Source organism: Echiichthys vipera, assembly GCF_963691815.1.
Source record: "Echiichthys vipera genome assembly, chromosome: 17".
In the NCBI taxonomy this organism is placed as follows: domain Eukaryota; kingdom Metazoa; phylum Chordata; class Actinopteri; order Perciformes; family Trachinidae; genus Echiichthys; species Echiichthys vipera.
This window is the reverse complement of record NC_139842.1, coordinates 15,949,980-15,969,284: the sequence shown is the minus strand read 5'-3', so window position 1 is coordinate 15,969,284 and position 19,305 is coordinate 15,949,980. Positions and strand designations below refer to the sequence as shown.

At 43.0% G+C, this 19,305-nt stretch overlaps 1 protein-coding gene across 3 annotated transcripts; it reads right to left on the bottom strand.

Moving 5' to 3' along the window:
- Positions 1–1,011: 1,011 nt before the first annotated feature.
- On the bottom strand, positions 1,012–17,754 carry kank2 (KN motif and ankyrin repeat domains 2). 3 transcript variants are annotated; one of them, XM_083931484.1, is made up of 13 exons: positions 17,714–17,754; positions 11,732–11,816; positions 8,094–8,176; positions 6,334–7,698; positions 5,903–6,112; positions 5,693–5,801; positions 4,931–5,539; positions 4,753–4,840; positions 4,125–4,344; positions 3,659–3,801; positions 3,267–3,467; positions 3,076–3,174; positions 1,012–2,503 (listed from the first exon to the last, which is right to left on the bottom strand). In XM_083931484.1, exons 3-13 carry the CDS (start codon positions 8,128–8,130, stop codon positions 2,447–2,449), a joined length of 3,138 nt encoding a protein of 1,045 aa, XP_083787610.1. In that variant the 5' UTR covers positions 8,131–8,176; positions 11,732–11,816; positions 17,714–17,754; the 3' UTR covers positions 1,012–2,446. The 3 variants fall into 3 exon arrangements, with proteins under 3 accessions (XP_083787610.1, XP_083787612.1, XP_083787611.1); XM_083931486.1 differs by lacking the exon at positions 17,714–17,754 and adding an exon at positions 16,636–16,660; XM_083931485.1 differs by lacking the exon at positions 17,714–17,754 and adding an exon at positions 12,134–12,194.
- Positions 17,755–19,305: the final 1,551 nt, after the last annotated feature.

The window sequence follows — 19,305 nt, the reverse complement described above, 5'->3', positions numbered from 1 at the left end:
GCAGCAGTATCAGTATTTGTGTCCACATTACAGAGTGCATCCTATGGGAAATTGGAATTAGCAATGTAACTCCTTTATGTAATTCCTCTGGGTTTGTTCCCCTGAAGGCATTCATTATACATTGTATCATCATATTCCTCTGTAGCTTTCCAAAGAGGAGTGATGATGTAATACATATCCTTGCAATACAGTATCCTGGTCCTCCAGCTAAAACTACTGTATGCATACACAACATATTCTTACATTGATCCACAGAATGTCTGAAGTCTGAAGAAGGGCCGTCATGTTTTAGATTTTTCAGTGTTCATCAATGAATGATCAATGTTATTTGTTTGTTTGTCACAAATTAATTATGCAATTGTATCATTTTTATTCTACACTTCAGTAGAATTGTGTGGAAGTGTGTTATTCTGACCTTCCTGTGAGAATGTACTGTATCGCTATCATCTAAATAATGATATGTATAATGTATTTGGATTTATTGTCGTATTGTGTTTACAACATCACAGGGAAATGTATGTCACATGTACAGTATACTGTAATGCTCTTGAGACTGATAATTTCTAAAATAGAGTCTAAGTATATATATGACATCGAACAGGTCACTACAGTTAGGAATATTTAGAGACTTATGATGATGCCAGTAGGCTTTGCAATGAGTAAACAGTGCTCAGTGTTGTACACCAGTGATGTCATGTGATGAAGAACTTTGTGGTTCTGTTTAGGTTGGAACGCCCTCTAGTGGACATTTTCTAACATGCACTACTAAGTACTGTATATACCAATTATGTCAAGTGTACACAAATATAAATCAAAGATGCTAGAAAAGAACAATGTTTTCCACCCACAAGAGACCCATTGTTATCATGAGCTGGATCTCTTAATTAGAACTTACTCTGAGCTGGTGCAAACTGATGGTCACTGGCATGCTAACAAAAGTAATATTGAATAAATGCGACAGAAACAGTGTGGTCCACATTTATTAATTCATTGGTTTTCCAAAATGCACAAATTAGAAGAGAAGAAACATCGTCTACAAATTTTACATAAACCTTCATAAAACATAAAGTAAAGAGCTGTGCGATTACATAAAAGTGGTGTGAGCTTAAACCTTCTAAATGTATAAAAAGATAGATAAATTAAAAAATTTAAAGTTTATAAAAAATTCAGTTGCTTAAAAGTGAATATGAAAATTTTGGAAAAGTTTTTAAAAGGTAATAGAAATTTTGACATCAATAGCCTATGCACCTTCAAGGAATTTGATTTTAGGCATAATAACTACCAGTTTATTTTGACATATATTATTTTGATATTCACATCTTACATGGCACATCCTATAAAGACCCCAATCAGTCACTTTCTTTTTCCCTGACAAATCTTTCCAGCATGACCACAGCAGAGGTGGCTACACCAGCTGCTTTCAGCCATTTCTCAACAAAGTCTTGTTAAATCTTATAAGCACAGAATATTACAAACACAGATACTTTAATCTTTTCTGACTACCATTCCAAAATACCTACACATACAAAAATACAAAGACCATAGTACCGTAGTCTTCAAACAATTTCGTTGATCTCTTTCTTCCTTCACAATGATGCTAGGCCTGTGTTAATATTATCACCACAATATACAGAGTCACAAAGCTGATAGGAGAGATACATCTTTGAGTTTATGTGGGGAAATGTTGTTGACGCATAAAATTCATTTCTTTCCTCTTAAAAAGGTGTAATAAGTTGACCGTTGTTTGGGAAATAAAAACCGTAATCCTCGGGGGTTCTGAATTAGCTCAAAATTTAAAAATCAATATCAAAAATACTCTAGAGTAAATAAAACTTGTGTATAAATATTGATTTCCTGTAGAAGTGGTGTTTTCGGTATTAGATTTTTGTAGCACCAATGATATACTTGATGCAAGGACACTTATCCACGAGAGGGCTGGCTTTTGTTATTCCAAATGACTGATGGTCACACACATAATTATGCTACTTCGTAAGAGCTATTGAACACATTACAATGAAAACACATCACTCTATAAAGCAACTAATATGAGATCCATATGGAATAAAACAGGTGAATACAATTAAACTGTATAATGTAATTTAGTGAACAGTTTTGACTTATATGTGCCACTAAAAACAGTGCTGACAACTGGATCACTGTGAGACCGGACTAGTGTCTAAACAGATGTTCACTTTTTCAGATTATACCACACAAAAATCCTTGTTTTCAACCATTACTATGATTAAAAAGACCACAGTGTACAAAATGCAATGGATAACAATGCTGCCAGCTGTCATGTAATTATCTGCACATTATAATGTAATTAAATTATGGAGGGTGAAAACAAAATGCACGCACAAACTCAATGTTTCTTGTAAGTACACAGATGAAAAAAAAACATCACACTGTTGTATGAGTAGTTACTGTGGATTGGCTGTAGCAGGCTTTATTTTGTTTCACCGGCAGGAGGAGAGGAACCCAAGAGAGGAGACTTTGGTGAAACCTGGAAGTTTCAAAATCAAGATATTATAGTTGAAAACGTTGATGTCATTCATGAGTGTTGTGTGATTTGGAGGTGCAGCTACAGTCCTTATGTACTTAGCCTTGGACCAAGTATACTGCTGAGACACCATTATACAGAGTGGAAGTTTTTATTGCATGTGAACTGCAGTAAAATACAAACCCACACTCAAGGCTGTCGTAAAGCTGTAGGAAAAAGTACAGCTAATGTGTGACATTTAAAGAGTTTAGATACGTTTATGCTTGTTTCATACAGCTCAACATCAAATTTTTAATGTTAAGACTTTTCAAGGAGTTCTGCCTGTGCTGATGTTCTATTTTTTGGTAACTTCAATCTGCTTCATCTACCCCTTCTTCAGTCAGTCATTTCCTGCATTACACATTGCCTTACAAAGACAACCCAGTGGACAAATCCTTCACCAACATCATCTTCTTCTTTGACAGATTTCTCACTGTATGATTGTTGAATGTTGGTGCAAAATTGTAACTCTATATAGAAGACCTTTATGACAGTAGCAGTAAGTGTGTGTTGTCATCAATGTATCAAATACTCACAGGGGAGGGAGGCTTTGCAAAGTTGAGGTGAGCATACAGAAGCACAGCAATGTCATTCTGGCTGGCCTCCAGGGCAATAGACAGAGCAGTGCTGCCATCCTGTAAGAAATGAGAGGATGTTGGTGAGATGATGGGTTTTCTAAAAGAAAACCTAAACAAGTAGGACAGAGAGAAAGGAAATATATGCTTACGTTGTCGGTGAGAGTGGCATCACACCCCGGCACAGACAGTAGCTGACGCACAATGTCCACATGACCGTGTTCGCAGGCACACATGAGTGCTGTGGAGCCGTCGTCATCACGGATGTTGACCTGTGCCCCGCACGACAGCAGCGCCCGCACCATGTCCCCCCGACCGTGGCTGACCGCTAGCATCAGTGCTGTCTGACCGGCCTACAAACACGCATTTTAAATCTTTAAACTCATGTTCAACGTTCAGACTGTATTTATCCACAAGCTGCAGCATGCATCTGGTGACTAAAACTGAAACACATTAAAAAAGCACATGTAAATGCTCTGTAAGTCACATGGGATGTGTTGTGTGTGGAGGTGCAGTAAAATCTAATAAGCAGTGGAGGGCGCACCTGGCTGGCCTTGGCATTGACGTCCCCTGTGCGCAGCAGCTGCAGGACGGTTTGAAGGTCATTGTCAGAGTGGAAGGCGGCCAGAGCTGTCAGCATGATGGCCGTGTAGCCCGCCTTATTCTGCTTGTCAGCATTACAAAGGCCTGTCAGGAATATGGGGCAATCAGTGTGACAGGTGATACAACAACAGAACAAACAATGACAGGGATGTGTGACATGTTGGAGATGGGAATGTGTAAAGATGTATGGCACTCAAACCTGAAGGCTCAGGAAAACTTTGAAGCATTTAACTCAATGAGATGAAGAGGAGTTAATATCTTTATGTGTCATTTTGAATGCTTTAGCTAATATCCTCAACGTATCACCCACCTCTACATTTAAACCACCATTATGTAATCTTGTCTCTCTCTTCCCTTATTTCTCAGACACACTAAAGCCACACATATACACACAGAGAGACACACACCAGTGTCCAGCAGCAGTTTCACCACAGGGAAGTTGGAGTGGGAGACGGTGTAGTGAAGAGCTGTATTTCCGTTGCCGTCTGCCATGTTGATCACAAACTCCAGCAGCTGAGGGGAGACTGAGGCGAAGGTGTTCATATAGGCCTTAACAACAGCCGTGTCCGCAGCTTTGTGACAGGACACGCGCAGCCACTCCTGCAGCACGGTGGTGTAGGCTGCCCTCTGAGTTCAGACACAATGAGGACGATTAGAGACACAAATCCTCTTGACAGACTGGAGAAATGCAACAGCGACAGCTCTCAAACATGCAGACTGACCATAATAAGCATATAACAATCAAAAATGAGAAACACACAGGATATATGTGGTTTGCTCTTCCAGTAAGAGCTCAGTGAATCAAAACATTAAACTAAGAAAGCAAGTTGAGCTCTTCTGCTAAAAGTAACCTATAACCTCTACTTTATAAAACACTAAAAATAGTTAATTGTGTACTGAATTTAGTATTGAGGAGCTGTGTTTGTGGTCAATGTGATCTCTTCTAAACAAGGGCCCTCCTGGATTTCCTGGAGAGTAGTGTCGATACTGAGTGGATTATCCTGGTAAAATAAAGTGAATTAAATGAACACCTACTGCTCCTTGTTGGCTGAAGGCATTGGGATCCCCAAGAGCCTTCTGCAGGTCATGAAGAGCTGACATCAGGCTGTCACTCAGATCCAGCCTGAGAGAGATGAGGAGACAACATCAGTCATTGACGCTCTTACACAGACACAACTATATCAGTTTGTCTGTCAACCATGTGTGTATTTACCTGACTTGCTTGGCCGATGCTGTAGCAGTGTCATTTGCAAGGCTTTCAGTTGCCGGCTTTGGCTCTGATTGGCTGGAGCAGATGGTTGTATTTGACTGGACGATGTATTGCTGCTCGGTAATCCCAGTGGTTTTACTGACACACAGTGATGAAGGACAGGTAACTGAGGACGTTATGGAGCTTTGTTCCGGTGTGGATTCAGTGCTTGTTGATGTGGAGGTGACTTCCTGGGTGACTGTGTGCTTCTTTGATGACTGGGTGACAGTCTCTTTAGAGGCAGCATCATTTGATGGACATGGATGAGTGAGAGTGGAGTCAGAGGCAGTATCTGTTGCTGGTGGCTGGTGTGCTTTGTCTGGCAGTTTTGTGTCTAATGTTGTAGACTCGTTGGGACTCTGCTGTGAGTCTGGAATGCTGGCTGGCAGTTTCACAGCAGTCTGTTGAGGTACACTGTTGCTTTCTGGAGGCTGGGAAGCTTTGCTGTGGGTTATTTGTTGGTGTTGAAACGCTGACTCCGGTAGTTTTTCTCTGGCTTCGTGATATTCGCTAGAATCACTCTCTTCATCTGAGCTCTCGCTGCTGCTGTCATCTGATGAAGTGGACTCGTAGCTGCAAGACAAGAGACACGTTTTACTGTCAAACAGAACCTCGTCTTTGCAACTCACACCTGTATTATCACTTACATAAGCAACATTTCTACTTTATAACTCTATGACATTATCCTGTATACTGAGTCAGTGGGTGAAAGTAACTGACACTTACCCTCCATTGACTCCAATGAACTGAAGGTTCTTCTTTGTAGAGGGAGATCCTGGTTCACCTTCTGCTTTCCGCTTCATAATGGACCTCAGAGAAGACTGGGGAGATGAGGCTGGAAAAAATACCAGATATCACATCGTAGGAACATGATGTGGATAGAACAAGTTAGAGTAATGGTAAAGGGGTGTTTTGAACAAAGATCAGTTCAGTTACCTGTCTTGGGGCCTTCTTGTGACTGGACAGCCTCTGTGGATGTATGCAGGTGTGTCTCTTCTTCTTTTGAATGCAACAAACCAATCTGATTACCACATGTGCCTACAGCAATGGCAGTATTAGCTACAGGTACTGAAGTGGACAACTCGCTCTTTAGGACATCGCGCACCTGCTTGGAGCTGACTGCAATCGGCAACTCAACTGGAGCCTCTGTGAGACAGAGAGAAGACTTCAACTTTTCAGCCTTAACAAATACAACATCTTATGGAGGAATGCAGTAAAATTAAAGTACACTACTTTATCCATATTTTTAATAGCTTTTTGTTTTAAAGTTATCCGTTTATTGGTTACAATTGTACAGCCTAATATAATCCAATGGAAATGTAACATTGTTTGTATGGTTTATAATCTTAAATTTCAGTATCAGAGACCTTCAGCTTGTCCTCTGTTATGGCCCTCCACGACTCCACTAGCTGGTGGAAGGGACGGGGAGCTGCAGGTCTCTGCACGGAGCAGTGTGCCCACCTCCACCACAGTAGGCTGCTCCAGTGTGTACACCTGGATTCCCACAGTTCTCTGTTCCCTCTGTTGGGGCAGCTGTGTGAAGCTGACCAGAGTGTGCAGGCTGCAGCCTTGTGGTTCCTGCCAGCCCACACTGGTAGCCATGACTGGATGCTCTGCCTGAGGGGCCTTCTGGACTGCTTCAACCTGCTGCTGTGCATCCTGCAGCTCCTGCACCGTCCTCTTTAGCTGGCCCTCAAGCTTACCCACTTGATTTCTAAGAACCTCTGTCTCTGGCAGCAGTCCCAGATCCTCCTCCCGAACCCCAACTCCCACCTCACGGCTGCCCCCCAAGTTCTCTGGTCCCACTCCAACGGTGCGCACTTCCCGCTTTGCATCTGGTCGTGCTCCACCCACAATCACTGTGTCCTCAATCTCACAGCCCGAGTCTTGAAGCTTAGAGCCCTCGGGTGTGGTGGGAGATAGTGATCCTGCTGGCTTGTTGCTACTCTTAGCCCCAATGCTCGACTCTTCTTCAGGGATGTCGATGTAGAGCTCTCCTCTGGAACGACCTCGGCTGAAACCCAAACTATGACCCAGGAACTTTTGGCTCTTCAGCTGGACGCTGAGTTGCCGTTTCTCCTCCTGCAGCACAGAGATTTTGACCTGCAGAACAGGGATGGTCTTCACCTGCTCCTCAAGCTCCCTTATCTTCCTGAGAGCTGCAGCCATCTGCTCCCTGACGTGCTGCAGGTGCCCTGGTGTTGGGGTGACTGGGGTGGACAGGCCGGAACTCATTGGAGTGAAAGATCCGCTTCCACCATGGGCTCGGTTGAAACTGTGTGCACTGCTGAGAGAGGTGTTAGAGCCTGCCACGCTGCTGTGCATGCTGCCCAGGTTGGAGTATCTCCGAACCTCTTTCTCCTCCTCCAGCTTCCTGCGTGCATCCAACAGGGTCTTCTCCACTCGGGCAGTGCTGAAGCTGGGCCTCTGTGACGTGTGGTAGCCTGGGGCACAGTAGGAGAAGGAGGAGTGTCGGCTGTCCATGCTGGTGTTGGAGCACAGAGACTCTGTGGAGGTCCACCAGGACCCAGTGTAGCCATAGCCACGGGGCAGGGAGCCATAGCGTTGCCGGCGTTGGATGGGCACCTTCTTGATAGTGTTTCCCTTCTCTATGTCGTTAACATATTTGAGGAAGTCTAGGTCCAGTCTGTAGCCATAGGGGGTCTCCACTGAGTAGGGCGCCTCCTGTTCTTTGCCGTGCAGGGAAGAGGGAGCAGGAGGGTTGAGTTTCCCTGAGGGGGAAGGAAATCAACTTTAAACAAACGGAAATCTGCGTCTAATCTTGGGATCAGACTTTAGAAAATAGCATTAACTTTGGGCTATACTGTGTATTTATGTATGTACTCTGAAACAGTCAGAAAATTACGTACAAAGTGGAATGGCAGAGTTTCTAGTGAAATTATTTTAATTATTAGTGTAAATCCTAATAACATTAGGAATTAACTAATTCATTCTCTTAGAATAACCTTATTGTAATGTGATGTTCAGCATTGTCCGGAATATATATATAAATATATATATATATATATATATACATACATGTATATATATATATATCCAGGAAAAAAACACTGTCTTATATTCAGGACAATACAGTTACATTATTAAACAAAAATAGAAGCTGGACCTGGGAAGCCGGGGTCCATATGCAGCACCTGAGCCATAATGAGCCTGTGGCTGCAAGTCCAACAGTCACCCACCAACTCTCACCTGTGGAGAGACAGAAACAAGTTGAATTTATAAATGAGTACACCAAATACCTTTAATCAGAACGATAGTTGCTTTTCTTGTCACACCGAGACAGGGGTTAAAGCAATAATACATGATGTGTATGCCCAAAAGAAATCTGACAAGATCAGTGTTTGTCTGAACTTCTTATAAATAGGCCTTTCTCACAGTAGACATTTTGACTTATCATAGGAAAAGCACAGGTTTTTACTAATAACACTAATGATGGCTCCCTTTATTCAAATATTCCTTCGAGAGTGACAATGAGTAAGTGGTTGAATTGTAAGTCAGCGAGGGCTTACAATACCCACTGTCAAATGTCAAGTGCTTGAGGGCATTTTTAACCTTTTGTGCAAACTTTCCATAAGTCTACATCTATGCAGACTTTGCCTGAGGTAATTACCCACAATTCATAGCATTGTGATGTGAAAAAAACAGGATTACCTGGGGAAGCCTGGAAGCGTTAAAAAATGAAATGCCAGACATAATTTTGCTTTGATGTTGCCGTTTTGACAAAAACAAATACATTGATTATTTGACAATAACCTCTCGTCCACCCGGTCACTCAAGTGGCTTGGCCCTGAAGAAGGTAAAAAACATAATAAATAGGCCCAGGCCCACAATTGTACGTAACATTTTTTGGCGTCATCAAAGGAGTGCAATACTGTATGTCTCTGCAAAGTGCTGTCCCATATGCATGTATATCATTTCAAGTCCTTGCAGACTCTTGCACTCGAGCGCTTAACAGGTGAAGTCAGTTAAGTCTGTGAGTGTTCAGGCCAGGGCTTAGGCGGGGACTTTGGGATTGGGCCAGTGAGCAAGCATGCACAATAGCCTGAAATCAGCTAAATGGAATTCAGAGATCATTCGTTTTATAATTTACACCTGTGCTTTTCCTACTGTGACTGTGATGTCTTCCGTGAAAAGGGACTGAATAGATGTGAGTACTTCATGTGGTTTGCACTCCGGGAATAAACGATTGCTATTTTTTACCCACATTTCTATTTTTGTGTGATGGTCATAAATTGTTATCCCGGTCTAATATTATCTGTCCGTTTTTGGGAGCGTAGTGGGTCACAGTCGATTGTGTGTTTGTTTCTGTTCTGAGCGTCCAGAGAAGAGGAGTTACAGAGGAAAGTTTCCTGGCAGCTAATTCAGGGACAGAGGTTTGAGCCTGCCAGTTACAACCTTATTAGGAATCATCTGTGCACGCTAACTTCGCCTCTGAATTTAGGGTTTACAGACACTCTCTCCACTTTTTCTCCCTCACTTTCTCCATATCTCCCCCCTCCTGTGTCTTCTCTTATTTGTGTTCTTTTTGGATGCCTTCTCCCCCACTCAACGTCAGCTGACGATCAGGAGGTTTCAGCTGGTCACTGTCTCTCTCATTCCCTCCGCATTCACTTGCTCAGTACTTCGACACAGAAAGCATAGTGAATTGCTGAAACTTAATTACATTTTCCACTCTAGAGATATTACTTTTTGACTCTTTATAAACAAAAGATTGTGCTTTTTTCTCTCCCACAGAGAATAACAAAGTGCCAGGAACAACAGAGCCCACAGCGTCAATGCCTCCGAGTTTGTGTCTGCTTGGAAAAGATTAACTTTCTAGGTCATCACTTTGTTGGAACGGAGGATGTAATGTTTAAGCCATCCCCAGCATTAACCAGCTGAATATCATTATATTACTTTAGACTTTGAGGAGATAAGATCAGAAGTTTGGACTGCAAACCTCTACTTTGTCTTTTCAGTTCGCTTCACTTTGAGGCTAGTTTTCTGTTTCTTCAGCAAGAACTGAGTCGGTATTCTCTAAGTTGAGCTCTTTCTCTCCATATCTTGTGATTCTAGTCAGTGCTGGCTCATCTGTGAAAAGTAGGGCACTTGGAAACTCTGACTAAATTGACTTGGTATTTTTGAAGTCCTGCAGTCAGTTTAATGTCTTGGTGCCATTCGCCTTATCTGTGCCCCTTCATCACCCTCTCATACTGAGAATGACACACACTATGAGGCATGGAAATACTGTATGCACGCACATACCGTATAGATCCATTTTAGCACTGACAGAAGTAAAAGTACTCCTCACTCCACTGTGATAGGAAAATATTACAATGTTAACTTTATAGGGCACTGACACTGTATTTTAGCTTATAGTTGTGGAATTTCTTAGATGTCCTTGATGTCAATCTTAAGACTGTCTTACATTAACAATGTTGTGATCTGACAGTGTGACTGTCTGTTTATCTCCAGTATGGAATGAAAGCGTTGGATTGATTATGTGTTGCATGTTGTGCAGTGCGGTCTGCCTACATGTGTGGGAAAGTGAAAACAGGACAGAGGTGAAGGGGAGTGGTTGGGAGTAAGCATGTACTCCTGTGTGTGAGAAACTGAGTGTGAGAGAAATATGTGTGCAGGAGGGTGGAGGATAGCACCGACAGGGGACAGTCGATGAGATATAATTAGAATCTGCAGTTTAGCAACCACACATTTCAGACGAGATGACTGACACTGTCCACTGCATTTCCCTTTGAATGCTGTTTTCTACTCCTTCAAATCATTCATCACTCACATTATTCTGTGCTTCCCAATATCCCTTTCCGTTATTGCTTCTCCAGGTGCCATTCATCCCACTTTACCCCCCTCGAAACGCCCACGCCACCACGCCACCACGCCACCACGCCACCACGCCACCAGGCCTCCACATCTGCTTCTCCAACAGTGGCTCACTGGGTGTTTTAGATGTGTTAGGATGTGTCTGTGTGGCTGGGGTGGAGTGGTTGACCTTCCTCCCTCTCTCGCTCTAAAACAGAGTTCCTTTGATGACATCTGAACAGAAACTAGTGTGCGCCCTTCCCCAGCGTCACAGTAGCATTCTTCAGACAACTTTCCCTGGCCAGCTTCATCCAGGACGAATGCCCTGCTCCCATTACCCCCACCCCCCACCACCTCCCTATACAGCTGCATACCATACCAACAGAATTTAACATCGCCTGGTCTACTCCCTCCTTTTGCTGCTATTAAGATTAAGACTACGCTCGGGGGGTAAGATGCAGGTCACCCAGCACAAATTACACGTCTATGGTATGTCCTGTAAGATGTCATGAAAATAACAGCATTACACTGCAGTGTGCACGCAAGGCAGCTTCAGGTTTATTCATTTACAACTAAACTCTTGCACGCCGTATCTGGAGGATTAAAAACTGAATGTGATTTACAGCATGTGTATAGATTCTTGTGCCTTGGGTGTATCAGCGGATTGAGACCACCCTGAAAAATACTTTAGGATGCCAGGCTTCATTTCGAGGTCAGCTCTCTCAAGTTTATCAAACTCATTGCTTCCATTCATTGAGTCACCTTATTATTATTGCCATTACAAAGGATTAGACCTCACTATTGCTAAGTCAGAAATACCCCTCTTCCCACCACCCAAAGATCTTTCCACTGCTTTACAGACTCATGGCTTTTGGTGATTACGATTCTGCTCAAGCTTGGGAATGGTTAGTGAATTAGGAAAAGAGGGATTTATTTTCCGCTTCATACCAGCTGCTTGTGCTGCAAGGATGGGATCTCTCCTCCCCAGGCTCCTTGCTCTCTCTTCCTTTTCTTGCACTCTTACAGTCAGCACCTGTGGGAAACAAGAATAAAGGAAACTTGAACTTTGGCAGTCACAGCTTTTAACAGTAACAGTTTGTGGCTGTAGCATATGAAGAACAACGGAGATATCTAGACAAGTAGCAATCATAAGGCAGTAAAACTCCATTGAAAGGTGTGAAGCTCTGTTGACACAGAGATAAAAACAGACAGGTTACAAAAGAGTGGCCCACGCAAGATTATAAACACAGGTTGCAAAGTCAGAAAATACATTCCAAAACATTCCAGTGGTTTGACTGACAAGCCGGATGGGAATAATATACCCCCATGACATGCCAATCACTCTCTGACCTTGTAGTGCAGCCTGGATGAAGCCTGAACCATACAAAGCTGCGTTCCTCCTCTCCCAGCTTTCTAGAAACACTTTTCCCCCACCCCATTCCTCTCTCAAATTCATGGCTCTCTAATCAATTCAAGGCTGGAAGCCTCCCTGCCATGTGATTGGGCAATGTTTTCTGTTTTCTTGCCTCTGTGACTCACACCCCCAAATCCATGGGTACACACGCCCTCTAGTTTGAGTCATCATCTGCACAGATCACCTAAAAGCCAGACTGATTTCATGAGCCCTGTAATGTATTCCCGTCATGGACAACACAGATTTGAAGCTGGCGCTGTAACTTCTGCGTGCATGTCCACCAGATAAGCTGCATGACTGTGTCTGCTGATTCTCATTCTGCTCCGGCTGCTCAGGGTCAGGCTGCTGTGCAAGTGTGGCCGACATTTTGTGGGGGGGCCTGGCAGCCTAAAAAACCCTGATAGATGACCTTTGCAGAATATCATAACAATACTTGCTGCTGTTCGGTCCATTGTTTCATATTGTTGTCAAGCCAATACCACCGAAGGTGGAGGGGGAGAAACAGACCTTTAAGGCTCCAACGACAGCTAAATCACAAAGAGCCATTCATTCAACCCCTAGTTCCACAGCTGGTTCTAATATAAAGCAAGGAGGGGCAGAGAGGGAGAGAGAGAGAGAGAGAGAGAGAGAGAGAGAGAGAGAGAGAGAGAGAGAGAGAGAGAGAGAGAGAGGGGGGGGGGGGTGTACGAGTGTGTGGTCAGGAAATTTGCCTCTAAACAAACAAACAGTTGATGAAGTGCTGTTATGGACCCACACAGTGACAGAAACTGGAATTACAAGGATTGATATCTAGATCTAGAAGTACCCGCGGCTCCAGAAATGACCGGCTATCTGCGTGCTAATTTTTATGCCAAAAACTTCTCTCAGAGGATAGGATTAAAGACTGTGAATTATGTGGTTGGCAAATGTTTGTGTTAGACAAATACCAAACGTTACAGGAGACAACTTGAACTCTTATCGACTCCCACACAACAGAGATGAACACATTTGAGAGCCAATTGATTTAGCTGTTTTTAATTTGTCTGTCTGCATCTGATTTAGTAACCCCCCCCCCCCCCTTAAGTAGCAACATTTGGACTAAAGATGACAACATTCACATTTCTAAAGACGATTAAGCCTAGAGAGACATTGCATGTGCCGCTATCGTCACACAAAGCTAATTGATGTGGCAAAACAGACAATGTGGCAATAGTCTGAAGTCTGATGAAGAAAGGGTTACAGGAAAAGGGAGCTCCATCTTTCTATCCCCAAAGGATCCAGAAACAACCCAGTCACTTCCTCCCAGCCCAGGAGAAAGAGTAACAAGGGGAGAGCATACACTGGAAAGAAAAAGGGGTAAGAAGGCAGAGGAGAGCAGTACAGTGTGAGGGAGGGTGGGAGAGAAACAGTGGGAATGTCAGGGGAGAAAGGCAAAATTGCAGGAGGAGGGGGAGGGGGGGGGGGGGGAAGAAACACTGCTGAGAGTTTTAGATGGAAATTTCTCGAATAAGAAGACCATGACTGTTTTCAGATTTGGACTCCACCAGTATGAATCACTGCTGCCGACACCAGAATGTAGTTTGTTGCTGTTAATGCAAGAAGAGCATCCGAAATATCACATAGGCCCCTCACAATGAGTATATACAGTTTCAAAGGACCTTTCTTCATAATCTTAAATGGCTCCGCCTAGAAGATTACCATCATTTGTGCATTCCACCCCTAAAAATAGGTCGACAATGGAGAATCCCTATGAGAAGCGGCACTTTGTCTAACTAAATAAAGCTGATTGTTGCTGAGGTTTTCTTCTCAGAGAAACAAACCGCAAAGACCTTAATTTAGACATGGAGAAGAGTTTTAAATGGTACATAAAGATCACAACAGGAGACACGGTTGTTGATCTATCTACTACGACTTCTTTGTCGTCCTCCTCACTCTGCAGCACAGATGGCCTCATTCAGCCAAATGGTCCTACATGAATAATATATCAGAAAAAAATACAACAAAACTCTACCCTGAGAAGCGAAAGAATGCTAAATGTAGAAGCAACAACAGCCATTTGTCACCAAGCATAATGTGGTTGAATGGGTGTACGTCATTGCCTGACAGACGAGGCCTTCACCATGTGTAACGAGGCCAGATGATCTCATATCAACATGGCAATACAGTGTGTTCTTGTGCTGCTGGTGGACATGTGGTTTTTGACTAATTTAGGCTTTAAACTGAGGACAGTGAAATCATAACCCAGTGGGACGTCCCCTCCAGGATTTTCTGCCCTTTAGCAAAAAACCCTGCTTTTTACATTAAGGAGTGGTGGTATGGAGGAGCAGACGGCGCTGGGCTGAGCAGTCTGGCTAGAGTATGGCCAAGGGGAGGGGCTGGTCAGCTCCCATTACTCCTGGAACAGGAGTAGAGTAAACACCCGCCAGTCTGCTATTGGTCATTGTGCTGAGCTCCGACAGGAAACTGAGCAAGGGTGGGGCTGAGCGTCAAGGAGCGGCACCGGGAAGAAAAAAGACCCAAAAAAAGGGGGCATTTGGGAGAAAATTCCTGTGCAGTTGCGGAGGTGGGGATTAAGAATGATGCCGAGCAGAGAGGCCATAGTGCTGCACTATTTTGAGGAAACTGTGGGCTCTGGAGGGGAGTAAGACGAAGTCCAGATGGCAGTAAGACGGCTGGTGGGGAGCCGGTCAGAGCAGTGATGGGGTTAAAAGCTCAGGTCAGCGTGTGTTGTGGTACCGAGCAGACAGCAGAGCAGAGGAAGTAATCTTACTGCAGCGGCGATGTAGTTAAGTGGTTCCCTCATAGGGATCTAATCAATTACTTCCTGATTCAAAGCGAGTGTTGATCAAAAGACTGTGGACATAAATAAAACAGGCCAGGAAAACATTCACAACAGTGCCTATTCCAACATGTTTGTGTGGTTTACTGGACAGAAAAGTCCATCTTGCTTTTCTGAGTGATTAAAGGGGATCAAGTGAGATTATTTGGGCAGATAATCACTGTCCCTTGTACCTCAAAAGCCAGATTAGACCATATGTTCACTGAAAACATTACTATACTGGCTGCCCCAATCAATATAGCTAAGTAGGAGCATTAACCCTCTCTGTCTCAACCAAATCAGGCTGATGCTCCTTCTGCAATACCGGGCTCTATGTTTATCCCTACTTTAACTAATCAACCTTTAATACAACTAAGAACTTTGGGTTTAATCATCATAAGAAGTGATGTTGTAAAGGTTTACAAACAGCTTGCTTTGATGGGTGAAAAAAAACTTTTTTTTTTCTGATCTAAAAGTAGGTGCAGATGTAATAATGAAAAAAAAAAAACCTGAATGCATGTACCTGTATATTTACTGTTAACAACATTATGGATCATTATATCCCTAACTTTCCTTATTTCAGCGATGGAAATGATCATTAGAGCTGTGTGATGTTTTAATAAAAACAGTTCATTCATCACGCAGTAAAACTGTCTAGAATTGCTCATCAGTGGTAGCCACCAGCCATTGACAGACAATGTGTCTCATGCAGGTCCAGGGTGTTATTTCATTAGCCTCACTAAACCATTTAAATGCCCCGCGTGTGGCCCAGTGTGCAAATGGGGGTTTATAACTCTGCATTCCTCAACAGCACCCCTGTGTCCAAAAGCTATAATGAGAAAATCACATTCCAGCTCGGTTAAAAAAAAAAAAATGCAGAAGGAAACTCCAGCTGCACACAAAACTGACCAGATTCCCAAACTGGAATCATGGGGACTCCCAGGGGTCTCCGATGGGATTCCAGGGGGTCCCCAGACAAATGAGGAAGTGTCAGTTTTCACTATTATTACACTCACTAGATCTCAAAACAATGAGGAAATAGTATCTCGCCTGTTTATGAGGTACACCTGGCTAAAACAAATACAATATCCCTTAGTCTTAGAGTTGAATTGAATTGATCCCTTTGGGATGATTCCCGCAAAGGAAATTGAGTAAACTAAATATTGTACGGCCCATGTCACAGCATAAATGACAGCAGTGAGCCCATCTGAGCGCAATGCAGCTGCTACAATCTTTGGCAATCCACTGGTAGGTGATTAAATACACCCAGCAGCCCATTACGCAACTGCAGGACAGTGGTGTGTATTGTATGTATGATGGCAGTGTAACAAGCCGATGATGACGCCCCCACATCCTGCCAACTTGTGCATGTCCTTCATCATAACAACATCTGATGTGTTTACTGACAAAGACAGATCTACCACATATCACAAGACATCCCATCACATAAAGTTCATTATTGAACAAACAATCCTCCATATCTTAAATAAGACGATTACATATTCAAGGGGGAAACATCCATGCTTATTAAGACCTAATACTAGTTTATTAAGGGGAATCAATGAGGGTCATGAGTTTAGAGAAAGTGCCTCTAAAAGCTTTTGTTTATCTGAAAATCACAACAGTTTTAAGTTGGTTTACCATCGTCCTGCCCAGCTGATTCACACAACTCCATCAAGCCTCACCCGTCTTCTAAGGCTATAAACCCCCTCCCTCAGTGACCACTGGCCGGCTGCAGGCGGCGAGATGAGCAAATTTGAGGGCAAGAAGCGGCAACGAAAGGCTGACGAACATCTGGAAGTAATGAAAACTTGCAGAATGCACGGACCCACCCTCTCCCCTGAGTCTCAAGTCTTCACTGAGCTTTTCATTTAAAAAAATAAAAAATAAATTAGAAAATGGTTAGTGCAACAGACCATGTGAGTGAAGCATGGGGGGGGAAAGTTTCATAATGAAGGGGAAACAGAAAACAACCACCCGAATGTGCTGCACGTCGAGAAATGACGTGGGATTTGGGAATGCAACAACATACAGTACTACACTGTAGCTGCCTGCGACACTGAAACTGCCGCTTTAATCCGTGTAGGCAAAAGTTGAGGTCGGGGGAAAAAATGTCCTTTTTATGACATCACAACACTCATGATGAATTTAATACTGTATAGAAAATGCACGGCTTTTGTAGAGAGGGTTTTCCCTGTAACCTAATAAAAACCCAATGAAATAAAGGGTCGCTCACATTTAAGCTTGACAGACTCACTTTTAATTCCTAGGGGGATATGTATAATTAATATTATACTGTAATATTATGATATTATAGAGATTTTACGTTAACCAGCCTGAGCAGCGACCAATGATGCTCTGGACAAAAAGGCGCACGCACCGGAGGAGGAGCGACCGTGAGACTCAGTGAAACGTTCCTCTCTAAAAAGGTAAAATAGATACCCATGTTAAACTATGAAACCTAATTAGAGCAGATAGTAAACGGGGGTATAAGTGAAGCTGGGTGGTTTTGGAGGACAGGACCCGTTACTTCGTAGAGAGAGAGAGAGAGAGAGAGAGAAAGAGAGGACCGGAGGAACGGGCAGGACCGACGCTTCACAAAAGAAGTCACCCTCACAAGAAGGCTCCTCGTCTGGACCTCTTTGTAATATCAGTTTGACAAAGAGGGACGAAAGACAGTTTACAAACAGAAGAAATGTAACTTATTAGCTGTTCTTACCTGCCCTCTACAAATCCTTTCTGCCGCCTCGGCCCACGAGCGCTCACTGACAGAGACAAAAACACCGCAGCCAAGATGCTCCGCGCCCCCTCCCGCTTTTCTTAAAGGGCCAGCGGCCACGAGGCCGAGCATGGGCGCTCCCGCTGCTCCTCCATCATCTTACAGGGGTCTCCGATCATCTGAAAAAGCATTCATTTACCTCAAGTGACCCGTGCTTATTCGTGGACCTGCGAGAAAAACCTGCCATGAAGGAAATCCAAACACCTCCACCAACACTGCAATTACTTTAAAGGCCGCGTTCAAGGACCTCCATGAGTCATGACCCTTTATGGACATGAAGAATCTCAAGTTACAATTAGTCCACTATAGGAAAAATATAGAATTTGTATTAGCAGTAACATATTACTAATAAAGCAGAGTGAATATTGTCAGGGCTGGATTATTATTAGGGATGCGTAACTGTGTATGTTATAGCTGGCTATAATGCAGTTTGATCTGCATTTATAAAGTGATATAATTTGCACATTAAATGAACAATATTCACCCCTGAATTGTAGTGTAGTAGAAATATAAAGTAGCATAAAACAGAAATTCTGTAGTGTGTAATAATTAGTCCTACCTCAACATTAAATGCCCGGACCCTCTTAGCTCTTATCATATCAAGGGCTTAACAAGAGCCTCCAGGTTCTCCATGGACATCAAAGAACCTAAGTAGAAGGACCTGCAAGATCCCCTTTAAAACTCGAGGGTGTCTGCGAGGACCAGCAGAGAAACATCTGCAAGTACAACGAGCTTCACAGGAAGTACAAGAACTTTCAAGAATATCAGTAAGGAAGTCCAAGCCCCTTAAAGGACATTAAAGGACATGCAAAAACCTCCAAGTACTCACGCATCGGGGAAAAAAATATCAATGGCAGATGAGAGTGATTGTCATATGCAGGAAATAATATTTAAATGCTGAATACCCACAAAATATTTAATTAAGATGAAATAGGAAAATGCATCGACAACTCAGAAACAAAGATTTTGAGATCCACGGTTTGAAACTTGATATTTACAGTAAGCTTTTTTCATTACTTGACAACAACTACAGTACTGAGTATTGAGTGATCTTGTTAACAGGAATACTTCCAGTCCTCATCTCTGATTGACTGAGCCCTCGCAAGTCTTTGTAAACTACCTGAATATAAATGTGAGGCCCTTCATTTTGGTAAATTAGACAAACATTGCCGGCTATAATGTGGATTATCTTACGGCTGCAGGAAATGAAGACTAATGGTATGGAAAAGAAAGGCCAAGAGGACATCTGGATCAAATATATCTCTGCCTTGTCTTTATAACCATGTCACACAACAGTTGGTGGACAGTGCCTGAGTGAATGTAGACAGCAATGCGATTCAGCACAGGACCCTAAGTACTGAAGGTTTCAGGTTTCAGGATGTTTTAATGTTTACCAAAAGCTACAGTAGGTGAACTAATGTAATTCAGCTGTTTTATCTGATAATTAACTGCAAGTAGTTCATCACAGAAATATACCTGGTGTTTTTGGTTAAAGCTTTTGATTACAAAGCCAGAGGAGGAAACACAACAGA

Bases quoted from the DNA above. Each gene is read 5' to 3' on its own strand.
- kank2 (XM_083931484.1), bottom strand. From the start codon at position 8,130: ATGGCTCAGGTGCTGCATATGGACCCCGGCTTCCCAG. The intron at 7,699-8,093 runs GTCCAGCTTCTA...CTTCCCCCTCAG, and splicing joins TATGGACCCCGGCTTCCCAG to GGAAACTCAACCCTCCTGCT. The intron at 5,802-5,902 runs GTAACTGAACTG...TATTTTTTCCAG, and splicing joins ACAAGAAGGCCCCAAGACAG to CCTCATCTCCCCAGTCTTCT.